The sequence below is a fragment of the Sciurus carolinensis genome, chromosome 12 (assembly GCF_902686445.1).
Source record: "Sciurus carolinensis chromosome 12, mSciCar1.2, whole genome shotgun sequence".
Classification (NCBI taxonomy): domain Eukaryota; kingdom Metazoa; phylum Chordata; class Mammalia; order Rodentia; family Sciuridae; genus Sciurus; species Sciurus carolinensis.
In genome coordinates this window covers 96,699,486-96,714,505 of record NC_062224.1, presented here as the reverse complement: position 1 = coordinate 96,714,505, position 15,020 = coordinate 96,699,486, and the positions used below count along the sequence as shown (strand labels likewise).

At 34.2% G+C, this 15,020-nt stretch overlaps 1 protein-coding gene across 1 annotated transcript in view; it reads right to left on the bottom strand.

Annotated features, from left to right (window-relative positions):
- Brinp3 (BMP/retinoic acid inducible neural specific 3) overlaps nucleotides 1-15,020 on the bottom strand; it is a 410,156-nt gene that overhangs the window by 186,849 nt on the left and 208,287 nt on the right. Inside the window, 1 exon segment of the mRNA XM_047520984.1 lies at nucleotides 5,492-5,682. Coding sequence (XP_047376940.1) covers nucleotides 5,492-5,682 — 191 coding nt within the window.

The window sequence follows — 15,020 nt, the reverse complement described above, 5'->3', positions numbered from 1 at the left end:
CCAATTGATATTCTATCCATTTTGTCTTATTGTCTAACTTCTGAGTTTCATTATTTCTTTAAATGAGATTCACAGAGGAAAACTATTTTCTAAAACTGTCAAGCTTAGTGGAATATTTTCAAGGTACAATGACTTACACATGTGGTGATTGAGATAGTAGTCATTATTTTAAATACTCACAATAGTAATTTAATATTATTCTGGATATCAATCATGCATGTTTACATTCCAACAATGTGCAAAATATTTTTTATATTTAAATAAATTTGAATGTGTAAAAAATGCTTGTTTAACGATATTGTAACCAAAAAATACATCCTCATAATAAACTCACTCAGAAAAAAAATTTCATAAGATTTTTTAGAGAAAAATAAAGTTAACTATGCTCAATATTTAATTTGGATCTTAAAATTTGTACATTCAAAAACAGTTGTGAAATTGATTTCCTCTAGGTTAGGACAAAAATTATTAAAATTGTTTTAAACTAACAAATCTTAAAATGTATCTATTTGGTACTAGGAATAATTTTGACCCAAATTTTTAAAAAAAATTTCAATTAGAAAAAGAGTACTTTGTCTAATACTCTTACATGGGAAGGTATTTTACCCAAATGATCCTCATGGTCACTATTTTTCTGACTCTGAAGAAGCAGACTCAATGTAGGAATGGGGCTGGGTGAGCAGAACTTCCCTTTGCTTTCCTTGCCCTAGAGAGGCTGTCCTGGTAAGGAGAGATCCTGCACTTTGGCTTTCTTCTCACTACCTTAGACTTGAGGGAAACAAGAATCCCAGAGGCACCCAGTTTTCCAGTGCAAGTGTGACCGGGTGGTGACTGGGTGGGTAAGTCTGTGTAATTACGGAGGTAAGGGTCAGGCACACTTAAAATTATTATCAGTATTTTGTTGTATTTTCATAAAAACTTTAATGACTATTTAGTTCTCCATCCTTTGCAGTCCTCTGTCTTTAAGTTGATCCAGAACTTGGAACCAGTGCTTTAAGTGAACACTTTGCCACGCTTTAATTAAAGTTCAACAATTGTATAAGCATCTTTTTTTTTTTTTTTCTATTTGTGCTTTGGCTTTTGTATTGCTATCTTCAGCACACAGATACACTTTTATTTCAATATTTGTTGCATATTGTATTATAATGAAATATATTACAAAAACAGTCATGAAATATATTCCATAGCTAGAAATCAATATATCCCAGGAGTGCAATCATTTTCAAGATTGATTCTTTAAATTGTGGAGCTTATTTTAGACATTTAAACAGTGATGGAGTTTGGATATCATTATCCAAATAGCAGCAAGAAGAATTACTACATTGATAAATAGTCTGGAAGCTATAAAATGCAATAAATGGGGAAAATGATTTATATTGAAGAAGGTTTTTTATTATATATATTTTCCCTATAGGAAGATAATTCAATCACTGGCTTTATCTATCATAAAATATCCTATTAAAGGTTTCAAAAGTGCTATCCAGAGTTTTATGTCTATGTCAATAATATGATGCACTAAATAACTCTTTGGAAAAAAAGCCATTTTTCATTTATTTCCTTTTCATTTCTCTTACTGATAGCATTTTACACTCAACTTATTTTGAAAAAAATATTTAAATGTCGGTGAAGATTTAGGTACTTAGAAAGCATACAGTTATAAACTGACAAGTCAAGTTTTTTTGCTTAAAAGGTTTGGTTGTTTATTTGACACAGTTTTATATGCTAGCATTATTAAATCTTATTACTATTGTTTACAATATATGCTAGTATTTTTATTCCTTGGTCTTAGTCATTTAGGAGGGCAGACAGAGAATGAGTGGGAGAGAGTGAAAGAAAGAATTAGTTCAGATTAAATACCACAAAACTTATTTTTCATAAAAAAAGCAAAGTAATGCAAATTTATATTCAACCAGATAAAACATAGGAAGCTGGAATGACAGATTTACAACAAACCAGATTTGGTACAATTACAATAGAAAGAATTTCAAAAATTATCTGAAAACATTCATGGTATAATTGTAGGTAATTTATACCCTTAAGCCATTTAATGATTTCATTCACTTAAACTAAATTATTGTCATGCCCCAACACAGATTCATGAAGAAAAATATAAGTAACATTTAGAGAAGAAAAATAATTTCAATAGAAAAGACTATGAACACTAAATCCAAAAAAATACAAAAAATTGGAAGTGATTGAGGATGGTTTCATTTGAAACCAATCCCCTTAAATAAATGCTTGAACAAGACTTTTAAATAATTGAAGCAAAACAATTTTGAGTATATATTGCCATCATCGATTATTGCAGTTTTTAAGTGTATTTTGAAGTCAGATAGCATAATACTGCTTTGTTCTTTTTGCTCAAGAGGAGTTTGCTTACTTGAGGCTTTTGTGATTCATATAAATTTTACGATTGTTTTCCTCTAGTTCAGTGAAAATTGCCACTCAGAGTATGACAGGGATTACACTGAATCTATAGATCACTTTGGGTAGTATAGTCATTTTATCAATACTGATTCTTCCAACCCATGAACACAAGATGTCTTTCCATTTCTTGTGTGTCATTTTCAGTTTTTTCCATGAATGTTTTATAGTTTTCATTACAGAGATTTTTCACCTCTTTGGATATACATATTATTGTTTTGTTTTGTTTTTTTAACTAAAGCTACTGAAGTGGGATTGATTTCTTGACTTCTTATTCAGAGAAATTGCTGCTAGTAATACAGCTAAATTACATTATGTTTCTGTGTTGAATTTGTATCCTGAAACTTTACTGTATTTTTTTTTTTTTTTACTTCTTTGGACTATTAATGACATCTGAGATTTTCTATATTTAAGATGATGTTATGTGCAAGCTGCTTGCCTCATTAGAATAATCAAAGTGAAAAAGTGATTTAATCCCACAAGGTTTTGAAACATGATTTATTTTAAAAATTTCAAAATGAAAACTAACATTAAAGCCAAAATATGGCATCCACAATACCAAAATAATAGAATGAACAAAAAATATTAAACAAAATTTTGATATGCAGGAACAGAAATGTCCATGGGAGTTATATGTACCTTTTGCTCTTTTCTCTCCTATTTTTCTTTTCTCTTTCTTTCAGAATTTTATATTCTAAAATTCTTCTAGGTACTTTTTCATACAATAGTAATGTAGTAATAGTAATAGTAATGAAGACTAATATTGTATCAAAATGACTCAAGTTTTTATAGTTCCACTAATATTGATAGAATTTATACTTTTTTGGCTACATTACTTGCATAACAAAAATGTAAATGCATCACATTTCAAGTATGCCAAACACTGTGTTCAAGACATTTCCATACATTTACACTAATTTTTTTCTTATTTTTGTCACCTAGATGCTATTCTCTGCCTTTCTAAAACTCAGAGAAGCTAATAGTTTCTTAAGACTGAGGTTGTGGCTCAGTAGCAAAGCACTTGCCTAGCACATGTAAGACACTGTGTTTGATTCTCAACACCGCATATAAATAAATTAAATAAAGGCTTATTGCTAACTAAAAACAGTTTAAAACAGACTGTCAGTTGGTTAAAATTGGGCTGGGGGGAGATCAGGATTCAATATCAGGTTTGATCTCCTTATGTTATTATTTTATTATAATTCATTAATGAAAGAATGGAATGGACACTTAACAAAGGACACAGCAGCCCTTTCTTTCTGCCCACAACCTACCCTTCCCCTTTAAATCCTCAAGGTTATGTCATAGTCAGTGTGAGGAGTGTCTACTCCTCCTCTAACCTGTCCTTGCTCTCTTCATCTGCCCTTGTCTGTGTTCTCATTCTCTCCAATTTGGAACCTTTTATTTGTGAAACTGACCCATTTTGACTTGCTGGATTTGCTCCCTTACTTCAGTGTTCTTCCTGAATTAGATCTTAATTACCCTCTCTAAATATTTGAAACTTTGGCTTTTATCTAGGAAACTGGGCAACCTTGATCCCTTAGAAAAGTATAGTTTCACTTATTTACTAACTGAACAAATAGTTAGAAAAACTTACTGTATACCGAGAAGTATTACAGACTTCAGGTGAAGGGATGACAAACACAGACAAGATCCCTGTTTCCTCCAGAATATGCAAGAAAGAGATTAGAGAGTAGAAACCAGTACACAAGTAAGTAAAATGCTTTTACATAATAATAAATACTATGAAGAAAGATAATCATGAAAGAGGAGAGAATAATGGAATTCTCTGAGAAAGTAAGATTTGTGAAGCCCATTGTGGTCAAAAAACAGAGCATGGAGAAGGGACAGGTGAGCAGTCTGAGATGAAACCTTGCTCTGGATCAACAAAGTAGGGACCCCAAGTAAACCAGAGTGAGGTGTTTGGGTTTCATGTAGGGTGGGCAGTTCCTGGTTTTAATTAAAGCAAGGAAGATGAGCAGACTCAGGTTTTTAAAAGATCTGTGTGAAAGACAAACCATAGGAATATTGTAGGAGAAAAAGTAATAATGAGTTGGTCTGTTGAGGCCAGGAAAGACTGTGACACAGGTGATAGACTGCTGGCTTCCCACAGATTTGAAAGGCAGGGAAGAGAAAGAAAAGACTCATCCTCAAAGGCTGAGAAACGAAGAGAAAGAGTCTTTCACAACACTGAAACACTGTATGAATGAGCTCACCATCTTCTATTAAAATTATCAGGAAACTGAAAAGGAAGCAGGACTTTTGTTTCCAGAACCTTCTTATCCAGTTATTCAATGCTTTTCATTATAGGAATTATAGAAATTATTAGTTTTAGGAATGATGTAATACATGGACAGATATTATTTCAAGTCATGTACAAAATTGCACATACAGAAATATGGGGTATTTTTAAATCTTAGGAAAATGTCATAATTCATTTATTATACATTACCTCCCATATATCATTTAAGTGTACCTAAAATGCTGAACCATATATCACTGTGATAAACCTATACTTAACAATATTAAATAATGCTTTTCTTAATTTTTACAAATTTATAAATTAAGAATAAGTGGCATTATTAATCTCTATTTTCACATTATGCATCATACTTTGCATTTATTTCTCTTTTTCTGTATCCTATGTCAAGCACAACCAGAAATATGACAGTAGTGGAAAGAATCTAACTGTAGATCTTCACTATTTACCTCCAGGAAACACTTCCTTCTCTCTAGAAGCAATGACTCCTACCACTGCCTGCATGTTACTTCATTCTTTAAACAAAATTTGCCATATCATTTGTATCACAGAATATAGTCACTATGCCTACTTTTAATGTATATTAGGTTTTAAATAGCTTTTAGGCATAGAGTAAGTTATATTCATCTATATCATGAATATGAATACTTTAAATGGCATTTACAATACTCAATGTGGGGGATAAATGAATGGATAAATTCTACAATTATTCAAACTGTGGCTTTCTGGGTTAATCCACATTTTTAAGTGATTATACAGTTTTATGAACAAGTACACACAGGCACAAATATTTTCAAAGAGTCGTACCTCCCAGAGTAGCAGATAGCAAGAAATGAGTTCCATATTTCTTGATAAGGTTTTCTGTGATTTGCTGAAGGGTAGGTCGCCGGCCCAAAAGTCTTATGTTGCGGAAGAATTCAGGGGCAAGAGGCAGAGGGGAGCCAAGGAAATTTCTTCTTTCAACTGCAAGGTTATTTACTTTCCAGCGGCCAAACTCCCTGAAAAGCAAATTTATTTTTATTCATAAATTCATAATCTATCTGAATGCTTTCATTTGAAAAGTTCACTTGGTAGTTTAGCTAAGGTCACTCCATTACAATGACTTTAGCTTGTAATGATATGTCACAGCCTCTGAGTAGGAGAAGCAATACTTATAATTTATTTCACTGAAGTGAATGCTCAAACCCAAGTATGTGTAGGAAAAATAAACCACTTAAAGTGAACAGCTTCCACTGACACATTCTTCCCAAGGAGAAATGTATCTATAAAAATGATTTTATTATGCATAGAACAAAAATATTGATTTACCACCCCCCAAGAAAATGAAAAAAGGAAAAGGAAAAATTAAGGTAATCATGTTCTTTGGGAAACAAACAAAAAGAACAAACTTATTCTCATCATCTCAATGATTCTTTGTCCATTCACTTCATTATGAAGTCATAGTCATGAACTGGACAGACAGATTATGCTAAACAAAGTGCTGCACACTTCTATTTTTACACAGAAAAATACTTTGAAGTCTTCTAGTTATTTATTCATTCACATTTTAGGATAATTATTGAACTCTTGAGATCAGAGACTTCCTTTTTTAAATTAAATTCATTTTTATCTGTCCATTAAAACAAAGATTTTGCACATTTATGGGGAACTATGGGAAATGTAGATTCATGTGTACATTGTGTGATATTTAAATCAGATTAAACAATTTATGACTATTTTTTGATATGAATGTACCCCACCTAACTAGATTTGGGTGCATATTCATCTTAAGATTTACATGCCTTAAGTATGAAGGACCTGTGACTGTGGACAGCCTTTCAGGAAGCTTTCTGCAGCTATCAGGTGCTTTTTATTACCTTAATCTGTTAAACTCAGCTACATTTATAGTTTCAATTCAACTTCAATCATTTCATATAGATAAAACACTTTTCCACCCCATATGATCAATTTATTTTCTCTGTCATGTAGCTACCAAAAGGAAAGAGCAAACTCTGGAGACATTGCCAACTTAAAAACACTTAATAAAATAACAAAGTTGTAAATAAATAAATAAATCCAGTATTATTAATAATTACAGGAAAGTATTAATTTCCAGAGCTTTATTGGACGTTTTCCCAGTTTCCCCCCATATTTTCCTATAAGGAATCAAGAAAAACATTATCCTTTCTACAGTGCATAGTCAATATGTTCAGTTTGTATAGAGAATATTAATGTTGAATTGTGATTTAAGAGGTTTCTCTTTTCCATTTAATGTAATTCTTATGCATTATAGTGATATAAGATCACTGCTAATATCTTTTTAAAAAAATTTTTGGTGGAAACTCTGATGAAAGGTATTAAAATAATCCTAAGAAGTGATGACAAGAACACATTAAAAAAAAAAAAAACAACTCTGGAGTACCACACTACAAATAGTAGATATTAGATATAAATATAAATACTCTTCTGGACACAAGAGAAGTTTGTATTACTAGCACACTTGAAAGTCACTGTGGCCATTTGGTTTACTTTGACCAATGACATTTGAGCATGTGAGATTAATTTGGTTCATCAGGTGGGGACCATGATCAGTAAGTATAGTGAGAATCCCTATCCCCTAGATATATCCTTATAGTTTACCAGGATTCACAAGGGCATGAACAAAACATAATTATATAAAGTCATCAAGATCATGTGGTTATTGTTTGCTTGGCTCGCATCTTTTCTAGCAATATAATATAGTACCTCATGACCGATATATTCTGACTTTGAGGAAACTTAGGAAAGCAATAAGAAGTAATGTTTCCTACATAAAATTGGAACTTTATTGGTACAGACTTTTTCCCCTGTCATGAAGATGAGATTCACCTCAGTTGCAACTAGACCTTGCATTCATTAAATTTTGGAAAAGCAAAGCAGTAGAGTGCTGAATTGAAAACATGCTGTTGGGTATGATTATCATAATGAGAACATTTTACCTAAAGGCTTCTCAGGATTCCATCTAGATGCTTTGTTTATATTAAATAAGAGCATTGTTGTATCTACCTAAATTCTACTTTCTACTTGGAGCCTTCCAGAACATAAATATCTTCCCATCATAACCTTTGGAAGTCTTTAAATGAAATAGTCACAGTCATTAGAGTCTAACGTAACTCAGCTCCTCTAGGGGCACCACTATTTTGTAGAGCACACAAATGGGCTCTTGCCAGTTCAGGCAGCACATTACTTTAAAAATGGCTTTTTTGGCTCTAAGGAGCTTCTATTAGTTTATTAGGGCTGTATGTTTGCCTGCTAAAAATTCTGACTTGCAAGCATCTATTATGTGTATCCACATAATGTTTACTTTGCTACAATGTTTATTATGATTTTATTCCTACCCATCTCATAAAAAAAGGTTGGAAACAAGAATGACATAATCAAATTTCATTTAAATAATGCTCACATAATTGCCACATTGCCATTGACCTTTTATATCAGCATTTAAATTCTATGTGAATACACAAATACACTGAGTGTATTTAAAATAAATTAACTTTCATGGTTTTTTAAAAAATGCACATGTATGAATTCAGTTTTCCCAAAATAAATAACCACTGTTGGCACAAGAAATTTTACTCAATATAATAGAAAAAACAGCCCAAAAATATTAACAAAATCAGACAATTCAGTTACTAAAAAGATTTATACCTAACTGCTAAATTACTCTAAATGAAGTTGTTTGTCCAAACTCCCAAAGACTATTGTCGTATTAGTTTTCATGTTAGTACATTTGTTGACTTATAAATTTAATTCTGTCATTATTCATTAAAATTTGCAGACATAACAATATTAAAACCAGATATATTACCCAAACACTAATTTGCAAATAAATCCAACATGACTATCATAAATTGACTAATTTTTAATAGTAATAACCTTCAAATTACCTCTGTTAAATCATAGTGATCTTAAGAAATTCTGCTAATAATCCATACTAGTTCCACATAATTTGACTGTGTTAAACTGTTATATATAAAACTGCGGTGAGATCCAAGATGGTGGACTAGAGGGTGACTACATCTCCCATTGCTCCAGAACCCAGGATTCAAGAAGGGAAGGATTTGAGAGACTCAGACTAACATAGAGCCACGGGGTGAGTCTCTCCCACCGGGTGAAGCTTGGCCTGGGCGGCAGGCCCAGACAGGGGCACCTTCTCGGAGAAGGGCAGGGCAGCTAGAGTCTTCCCCAAGAATCCCTGCTCCCTCCAGTGGCAGGCTCCTTCCACAGCCAGCTTCTTGGAGCAGGCCACCCAGTGAGAACCTTTCCGCACAGAGCCAGCTCCAAGCCCCGGACCCAGTGGTGGGCCCAGGCCTGCAAGCGGCTTCTGGGACCAGGGCAGGAGAGCCAGAGACTTCCCAAAGCAGCCCTGCTTCCTCCACCGGCAGACTCCTTCCACAGCTAGCTTCTCGGAGCAGGCCGCCCAGTGAGAACCTTTCCCCACAGAGCCGGCTCCAAGCCCTGGAACCAGTAGCAGGCTAGGGGCATCTCTCTTCGGAAGCACTGCATTATCAAGTTCCTCCAAGACTTCAGGCTACTGAAGGCAGGGAGGTGATATACTGGAAATCTACAGGGACACTATAAGCCAAAGAGGAAATCTGCAATATCTCAGAGTCCCACTGATATCTGACCAATATGAGAAAACAAGAGAAGAAAATGTCCCAAACAATCCTAGATACTATTTCAATAAAACCCAATGGCAGCACAGCAGAAGAAATGTCAGAAAGGGAGTTCAGAATGTACATAATTAAAACAATCAGAGAAGCAAAAGAGGAGATGAAAGAGCAAATGCAGGCATTGAAGGAGGAGATGAAAGAGCAAATGCAGGTATTAAATGATCCCACCAATCAACAGTTAAAAGAGCAAATACGGGAAGCAAAAGATCATTTCAATAAAGAGTTAGAGATACTGAAAAAAACCACCAGAAATCCTTGAAATGAAGGAAACAATAAACCAAGTTAAAAACTCTATAGAAAGCATAACCAATAGGATAGAACACCTGGAAGACAGAACCTCAGACATTGAAGACAAAATATTTAATCTTGAAAACAAAGATGACCAAACAGAGAAGATGGTAAGAACTCATGAACAGAATCTACAAGAATTATGGGATATCATGAAAAGGCCAAATTTAAGAATTATTGGGATTGAGGAAGGCTTAGAGAAACAAACCAAAGGAATGAACAATCTATTCAATGAAATAATATCAGAAAAGTTCCCAAATCTGAAGAATGAAATGGAAAACCAGGTACAAGAGGCTTATAGGACTCCAAATATACAAAATTACAACAGACCCACACCGAGGCACATTATTATGAAAATACCTAACATACAAAATAAAGACAGAATTTTAAAGGCCGCAAGAGAAAAGAATCAAATTACATTCAGGGGAAAACCAATAAGAATATCAGCAGATTTTTCAATCCAGACCCTAAAAGCTAGAAGGGCCTGGAACAACATTTACCAAGCCATGAAAGAAAACGGATGCCAACCAAGAATCTTATACCCAGTAAAATTTACTTTCAGATTTGATAAGGAAATAAAATCCTTCCTTGATAAACAAAAGCTAAAAGAAATTACAAAAAGAAAGCAGGCATTACAGAACATTCTCAGCAAAATATTCCATGAGGAAGAGATGAAAAACAATGATGCAAATCAGTAACGGGAGGAACTAGCCTAAAGGAATAGCCAAATAAAGGAGAAACCAAATCATGTCAAAAAACAAAAATGAGTCAAATGAATGGGAATACAAATCATATCACAATAATAACCCTGAATGTTAATGGCCTGAATACATCAATCAAAAGACACAGACTGGCAGATTGGATTAAAAAGAAAAATCCAACAATATGCTGCCTGCAAGAGACTCATCTCATAGAAAGAGATACCCACAGACTAAAGGTGAAAGGATGGGAAAAAACATACCATGCACATGGACACAGCAAAAAAGCTGGAGTATCCATCCTCATTTCAGATAATGTGGACTTCAAGCCAAAACTAGTCAGAAGGGATAAAGAAGGACATTACATAATGCTTAAGTGAAGCATAAATCAGCAAGACATAAAAATCATAAATATCTATGCCCCAAACATTGACTCACCCATGTACGTCAAACAAATCCTTCTCAATTCCAGAAATCATATAGAACACAACACAATACTACTAGGCAATTTTAACACATCTCTCTCACCACTGGATAGATCTTCCAAACAAAAATTGAATAAAGAAACCATAGATCTCAATAACACAATCAACAATTTAGACTTAACAGACATATATAGAATATACCATCCAACAAAGAACGAATACACTTTCTTCTCAGCAGCACATGGATCCTTCTCTAAAATAGACCATATTTTATGCCACAAAGCTACTGTTAGCAAATACAAGAAGATAGAGATACTACCTTGTACTCTATCAGATCATAATGGATTGAAATTAGAAATAAATGACAGAATAAAAAACAGAAACTTCTCTAATACCTGGAGATTAAATAATACACTATTATATGATGAATGGATAACAGAAGACATCAGGAGGGAAATAAAAAAATTCTTAGAAGTAAACGAGAACAAAGACACATCATATCAAAATCTCTGGGATACTATGAAAGCAGTACTTAGAGGAAGATTTATTTCATGGGGTGCATTCAACAAAAGAAGTAAAAATCAACAAATAAACGACTTAACACCACAGCTCAAAGCCCTAGAAAAAGAAGAGCAGACCAACACCAAAAGTAGTAGAAGACAGGAAATAGTTAAAATCAGAGCCGAAATCAACGAAATCGAAACAAAAGAAACAATCGGAAAAATTAACAAAATAAATAGTTGGTTCTTTGAAAAAATAAACAAAATTGATAAACCCTTAGCCACACTAACAAAGAGAAAGAGGGAGAAAACTCAAATTACTAAAATTTGGAATGAACAAGGAAATATCACAACAGACATGAGTGAAATACAAAACATAATTAGAAGCTACTTTGAAAATCTCTATTCCAACAAAACAGAAAACCTCGAAGACATCAACAAGTTTCTAGAGACATATGAATTACCTAAACTGAATGAGGAGGACATACACAACTTAAATAAATCAATTTCAAGCAATGAAATAGAAGTGTCATCAAAAGCCTATCAGCAAAGAAAAGTCCGGGACCAGATGGGTTCTCAGCCGAGTTCTACAAATCCTTTAAAGAAGAGCTCATTCCAATACTCCTCAAAGTATTACATGAAATAGAAAAGGAGGGAACCCTCCCAAACTCATTCTATGAAGCCAATATCACCCTGATACCTAAACCAGACAGAGACACATCAAGGCTATTGTGACTGGGGTAGTTCTCCTAACTTCTCTTTCTGAAGATTCATCACTTATCGACGCAAAATTCTCAACAAAATTTTAGCAAATCACATACAAAAACATATTAAAAAGATAGGGCACCATGATCAAGTGGGTTTTATCCCAGGGATGCAAGGTTGGTTCAACATCCAGAAATCAATAAATGTCATTCACCATATCAACAGATTTAAAGTTAAGAATCACATGATTATTTCGATAGATGCAGAAAAAGCGTTTGATAAAATACAGCATCCCTTCATGCTTAAAACACTAGAAAAAATTGGGATAGTGGGAACATTCCTTAACATTGTAAAGGACATCTACACTAAGCCCATGTCCAATATCATTCTAAATGGTGAAAAACTGAAAGCATTCCCCCTAAAAACTGGAACAAGGCAGGGAGGCCTTCTTTCACCACTTCTATTCACCATTGTCCTTGAGACTCTAGCCAGAGCAATTAGATATACCAAAGAAATTAAAGGGATACAAATAGGAAAAGAAGAACTCAAACTATCCCTGTTCGCTGATGACATGATTATATATTACAGGAACCTGGAAATTCCACTAGAAAACTTTTAGAACTCATAAGTGAATTCAGTAAAGTAGCAGGTTACAAGATCAATGCTTATAAATCCAATGCATTTTTATACATAAGTGATGAATCTTCAGAAAGAGAAGTTAGGAGAACTACCCCAGTCACAATAGCCTCAAAAAAAGAAAATATTTCGGAATCAATCTCACAAAAGAGGTGAAAGACCTCTACAATGAGAACTACAGAACACTAAAGAAAGAAATTAAAGAAAACCTTAGAAGATGGAAAGATCTCCCATGTTCTTGGATAGGAAGAATTAATATTGTCAAAATGACCATACTACCGAAAGTGCTATACAGATTCAATGCAATTCCAATTAAAATCCCAATGATGCACCTTACAGAAATAGAGCAAGCAATTATGAAATTCATCTGGAAGAATAAGAAACCCAGAATAGCTAAAGCAATCCTTAGCAGAAAGAGCAAAGCAGCGGGTATTGCAATACCAGATCTTCAACTCTACTACAAAGCAATAGTAACAAAAACAGCATGGTATTGGTACCAAAATAGACAGGTAGATCAATGGTACAGAATAGAGGACATGGACACAAATCAAAATAAATACAATTTTCTCATACTAGACAAAGGGGCCAAAAGTATGCAATGGAGAAAAGATAGCCTCTTCAACAAATGGTGCTGGGAAAACTGAAAAACCATATGCAACAGAATAAAATTTAACCCCTATCTCCCACCCTGCACAAAACTCAGCTCAAAATGGATCAAGGACCTCGGAATCAGACCAGAGACCCTGCATCTTATAGAAGAAAATGTAGGTCCAAATCTTCAACTTGTCGGCTTAGGATCAGACTTCCTTAACAGGACTCCCATAGCACAAGAAATAAAAGCAAGAATCAACAGCTGGGATATATTCAAAATAAAAAGCTTTCTCTCAGCAAAGGAAACTATCAGTAATGTGAAGAGACAGCTTACAGAGTGGGAGAAAATCTTTGCCACTCATACTTCAGATAGAGCACTAATTTCCAGAATCTATAAAGAACTCAAAAAACTCTACACGAAGAATACAAATAATCCAATCAACAAATGGGCTAAGGAAATGAACAGACACTTCACAGGAGAAGATGTACAAGCAATCAACAGATATATGAAAAAATGTTCCACATCTCTAGAAATAAGAGAAATGCAAATCAAAACTACCCTAAGATTCCATCTCGCCCCGATTAGAATTCCGATTATCAAGAACACAAGCAACAACAGGTGTTGGCGAGGATGTGGTGAAAAAGGCACACTCATACATTGCTGGTGCGGTTGCAAATTGGTGCAGCCACTCTGGAAAGCAGTATGGAGATTCCTCAGAAAGCTTGGAATGGAACCACCATTTGACCCAGCTATCCCACTCCTTGGCCTATACCCAAAGGACTTAAAATCAGCATACTACAGAGATCCAGCCACATCAATGTTCATTGATGCTCAATTCACCATAACCAGATTGTGGAACCAACCTAGATGCCCTTCAATTGATGAATGGATAAAGAAACTGTGGCATATATATACAATGGAATATTACTCTGCCATGAAGAATGATAAAATTATGGCTTTTGCAGGCAAATGGATGAAATTGGAGAATATCATGCTAAGTGAGATAAGTCAATCTCAAAAAACTAAAGGACAAAAGATCTCGCTGATCAGCGGATGAGGATATATAATGTAGGGTGGGAGGGGTTAGCATTAGGGTTAGGGTTAGTTTAGGGTTAGGGTTAAGGAGGGTGGCAAGAATGGAGGAAAGAAAGACTGTATAGAGGGAAAAGAGGGGTGGAAGGGGTGGGGGGAAGGAAAAAAATAACAGAATGAATCAAACAACATTACCCTATATAAATTTATGATTTCACAAATGGTATGCCTTTACTCCATGTACAAACAGAGAAACAACATGTATCCCATTTGTTTGCAATAAAAAAAAATATTTCCTTTTTTAACATTCTTGTCTTATAGCTTCCACATTTCACAAATGACACTATTTTACATTTGGCAGGTAAAAGTGAAATGTCCCTAATGGCCGGTATGATCACAGCACCAAAGTGGTGTTTTTAAAGTAGCTAAATGCTGAGCAGTTGGCAGGGTAAAATATCCACTTTCCTTTACCTTCCTGCATCTGGATGCACCCAACTTCTTCATTCTCTTTTTAAATTTAACAGTAGTGAGTTTTATAAAAGTGAGGGAAGCATTTTAGATGAGGCTGGGCATTTATCAGAATGAATCTATGAAAATTAAACACCATAAATAAAACATAATCACAAATATGTCTTGTGTACAAGGTTGACATGTGTGAGTTTTGAGTTTCAAGAAGTAGCAATTAATGACTATTTTGATTGAGCCGCCAAAGTCATAGTAGGGCAGAGAAGACAATTATCATAATAACAAAATATTTTCCAGTTCCAGC